At 44.3% G+C, this 4,131-nt stretch overlaps 1 protein-coding gene across 1 annotated transcript in view; it reads left to right on the forward strand.

The window, feature by feature from the left end:
• The window catches only part of LOC119585970 (flocculation protein FLO11-like), an 18,578-nt gene that overhangs the window by 10,891 nt on the left and 3,556 nt on the right, over positions 1-4,131 (forward strand). Inside the window, exons 7-15 of the mRNA XM_037934685.1 lie at positions 8-182; positions 469-564; positions 679-1,324; positions 1,539-1,687; positions 1,806-1,911; positions 2,180-2,463; positions 2,743-2,832; positions 3,052-3,730; positions 3,979-4,125. Coding sequence (XP_037790613.1) covers positions 8-182; positions 469-564; positions 679-1,324; positions 1,539-1,687; positions 1,806-1,911; positions 2,180-2,463; positions 2,743-2,832; positions 3,052-3,730; positions 3,979-4,125 — 2,372 coding nt within the window. The remainder of the gene's footprint in view (positions 1-7; positions 183-468; positions 565-678; positions 1,325-1,538; positions 1,688-1,805; positions 1,912-2,179; positions 2,464-2,742; positions 2,833-3,051; positions 3,731-3,978; positions 4,126-4,131) is intronic.

The raw sequence follows: 4,131 nt of genomic DNA on the forward strand, positions 1-4,131 counted from the left end.
ATTGAAGTGACTCACTAATCAGGTCATTAAGAGAAGTAATTCAGAGGAAGGAATTAGAGCTGGCAGCAAAGAAGGAAAGAGAGGCCGCTTTAGAGAGAGAAAAAGCCACAGCTCAGACGAAGCCAGAACAGCCTCCGCCACGCTCGCTGGGGTGGCTTTTATCCTTGCAAAAAGTATCGCAGGTTTGTACAGCGACAAACGGCCCTGCTGCCTCCATCTTATAGTGTTTGTGATTTGTGACTTGTTGTTTGTGCAATCACGCCCCCCCTACCCTCAAAATAAGAGTTTCAAATACCATATTGAGCGCTCGAATAATGTGATTCTTTATTTTGATTAGGAAAGTTTTCATGCCTCGTTCCCGACATGACTTTTATCCGTGGTTGTAGGCAAGAAAAGACAGTATGACAGATAGTGCGCAAAACAGCTGTGTGAAATCCTTGTTCCAGTATTAAGTGTTTTTCCTTGCAGAAACCGGAGGTGAAGTTGGCAGCGCAGTCTACGGGCAAGATCAGACGTGACACACCTCGTCCCAATCGCTTTGATACTGGCCTCGGTCTGCTCAAGGTGAGGCCTTTTTGTATTTTGCGGGGCGTCTGTGATCGCTGGGTAGAGCGGTCAAGAATTACAGGGCTATGAATTTATCTGTTTTGTTGTTAACGATGATGAATATCTAAACAGGCCTCTAAGCTCAGGAAGAAGAGTCATACTTCCTCATCTGGAGGCTCCAGAAGCGAAGGCACTCCGGATGCTCAAAGTGCCACTGCAGAATCTCCAGTTGGAGATCGTGTGACCTCCCAGCCCTTCTCCAGCTTGGCGCCCGCTCGATCATTATCAGTCAACCTAGGCCAGAGCCCTGTACTGGTTAGCAGTCAGGCCAGTTTACCTGTTACAGCTAAGGATTCTAGATATGAAGACTCTGCCCAAAGCTCTGCTCCCTCAGTATCTACTTTGGTGTTCAGCTCCAAGGCGAGGCAGGGCCAGCTTCCCACGGGTACTAGTCCTAGAGATGGCACGCCTAGCCGCCCATGCACATCCTATGGCCAAGACTCCAACAGCTCTCTGGAGGAACACAGGATGGTGGCAAGATCTTCCCATCAGGGTTCTTCTTTTGAGTTCTCGGGACACTTGGCAGACGTGTCCAACACCTTGGAGTCAACCCAGGACCAGATTTCTAATGGTAGTAGCCTCTCGTGTGCCGACACTTCATCACCTTGCGTTTCATCCGGCTGTCGACCCCGGAACTCAACTGGTTCCAGTTTACCTACATCATCTTCAAACTTTGTGAACGAGTTGTCGTCCATCACAGAGACCGAAGAGTCAGTGGGTAAGTGCTCCCAGGACTTTTTCCTCATAGGGATGGCAATAAAACAAAACCTAAAAAATTATAAATCTATTAGCCAGTTATCTTCATTTGATCTGTAGTCTAGGCAGAAAATGCATGCAAAAATTAAAACAAATGTTTAAATTTAAAGTAATATGTCTGATTTTCACATGCATACCAATACATGTAATTTAAACGATACAACACCCAATTCCAGATGAAAAGAACCAGAGTGGGAATTCGGAAGACATTTGGTACACACCTCCGTCACCCTCGCAGCTGCCTACCAAAGACGTCCGTCAGGCTTATGTCTCGTCACTCCTCAGCAGCCCAGAGTTTACCTTTAAGACAGCGCCAACTCCTAAGGTTTGTATATTGTGAGTGATGTACATTATTGATATTGTATCATATCAAATATTCATTTGCATAAATTATTTTACATACGTGGTTTGGAGGCAATATTAAAAAACAAACTGTCCCTCAGCATTTTTCACAGAGAATGGGACCATCTGAATTATTTCGGCAGTCAGACGTAACACAGAATAAGATTTCATCTACAGCCAAAAGCCAAAGTCGGCAGCATCTTGGAGGTGGGTAATGAAATAGAAATGCATCATATTTCCACACATTTCTAGAGCGATCTATTCATTATTTTGCTTTTAAAGGACTTGGTTATTGGTGAAAACATTAAAGAAAAAATATATAGGTTTTCTTTAAAGTACTCTGAATGACCTCAAGAGAGAAATTCACAGTGTCTCGTTATAGTATGCAAAATAAAATTCATATAGGTCTTGGTCGCAAGTGATAACCATTCATCACATTTTCTTAATTGTGTTTTATTTTATCGCTCATTAATAGGTTCAGATCAAGCAAAGGAATGGACACCAGGCCCTCAACCGAAGTCTACAACAGAACAGTTAGAAATGGAATTAGAATCCGGAGCGGGGGGAAGGCCGAAAAGCCGATCCAACACCATTCGAACATCGACACCAGGAAAGACACAGATATCCCAGATAGATTATTCAGCACAATCTGTGATGGTTGGTGGAGAAGATACTACTGCATCTGAGTGTACAGAGCTAAACAAGACGGGTTTCATAGAAGACATGGAGGTGGAAACTGAGGAAGCATCAGACCAAATGGTAAGGAAAAATGTATCAATTTAATAAGATGGCGTCGAAATTAGGATAAGTGTGAAAAATGTTTGTTTATGAAATAGATGTTTTAAAGATAAAGATTTCAAGATTCTGAATAAAGGGCTAACATTATTTCAAAGAAAGTCCAGGGATGACTGAAAATGATATGGTTTGTATTCCATTTTTGAAACCTGAGGCGTATGTAAAAAAGGATACTTATTTAAAATTGCTTTTAATATACTGATGAGGATTCCCACATACCAGTAATATTTCTTTTTTTTGCAGATGGACAGCTCTCAGTTACAGTCTTCACAGGGCTTTATTGTGGAAGTAAATGGAGATGCTGATGGCACTAGGACATATGGTATTGACCTGGTAAGCAGGGCAATGGGCTGTTTAAGACAGTGTCCAACAAATAATGTTAACACTAGGACTGATGAGCTGTATCACTGATATAGTCCAGCTGCACATATACTGATATGATTCCCTTGAATTCTTAATACGTCCTTCCACAGAAAAGATGATTGAGGTGTAGCAATATGTCGAAGAATTATGATTTTTTTTTGCTAGTGTAAGTCTATTTCACTTTTGCAGGCTGATAAGTCTTCGATTGGGTGTGTGGAAGTTTCGCATGGTGAATTAACAGATAGCAGAGTCGCCTCGACCTTAACAACTGCTCTTCCAAACAGCACCCCTCCATCAGACAGCACTCCCGCTTTCACACATTCGACTCCTTCTAGCACTACAGAGGTCCACAAAGACCTTTTCACATCTTCCCAGTGCGTCTATATGCCGTCGAGCAGCGCCAGTTCGACAGCAGACTCAGCCCTCCCAACGTCACACTCAGTGAAGACGCCGGTCTCCTACGCACAATCGATGCCCACGAGTCCTGCTCAGAATGAGTCTCGCACAGCAGTGGGTGAAATTGGACGACAAGAGGACTCCGGATCTTCCAGTCCCGCTCCTAAGTTGCCAGTCAAGAGGAATATTTTCTACAATTCCCCTGTGCCCTTTGCGGAGGCCGAGACCCACATGCCCGTCCCAAGCAGCAGCAGCTCCCCAACCATCTCCTGGAACCCTCAGTCATCCTCGCCGTTCTTCACGAGCGAGAGGTTGCAGACTTCCGTAGTCCAGTCTCCGGTTACCTCGAGGAAACCGGAAAAGCCTCCCTCGCCAGGAAGTCCCTTTGGCTTCATGTTAGGGGGACGTTCGGATGCTGGCAGAGTGGCGGCCGGAGCTCTTAGTCTCTTTGGCTCGCCAGAGAACACGGATGGTTTGTAGACTGACTTTGTGAAAATAGGGTGAATTTTAGTCATGTATTAAGATAAAAGTATCTCAACTACAGGTGTTTCTTCATATTGGTGAACCCTTTTTCCATTTGTTATCATTGTGTGTAATATTATGGGCTGCATTTATGCACCATCAAGTCTTCAATGCTATACTTAGGATTGCTTTGCTCAGACTCGTCGTTCAATGCGCCTTATTTTTTCCACACATCCTGCCATTTTGCCACTTTTTTAGGTCTTGACGCCAGTCAGCAAAGTTCCGGTGTAAACTTCTCTCTGTTCGGCGACTCCCAGCCATCTCAAGAAAGGGACAGTGGAGGAGACTTCTTTAACTTCAGCTTCGGCGGGACACATGGTTCTCCAAGCACGAACTTCTCTCCCGGCAACT

The sequence above is a fragment of the Penaeus monodon genome, chromosome 20, assembly GCF_015228065.2.
Source record: "Penaeus monodon isolate SGIC_2016 chromosome 20, NSTDA_Pmon_1, whole genome shotgun sequence".
Taxonomy (NCBI): Eukaryota; Metazoa; Arthropoda; class Malacostraca; order Decapoda; family Penaeidae; genus Penaeus; species Penaeus monodon.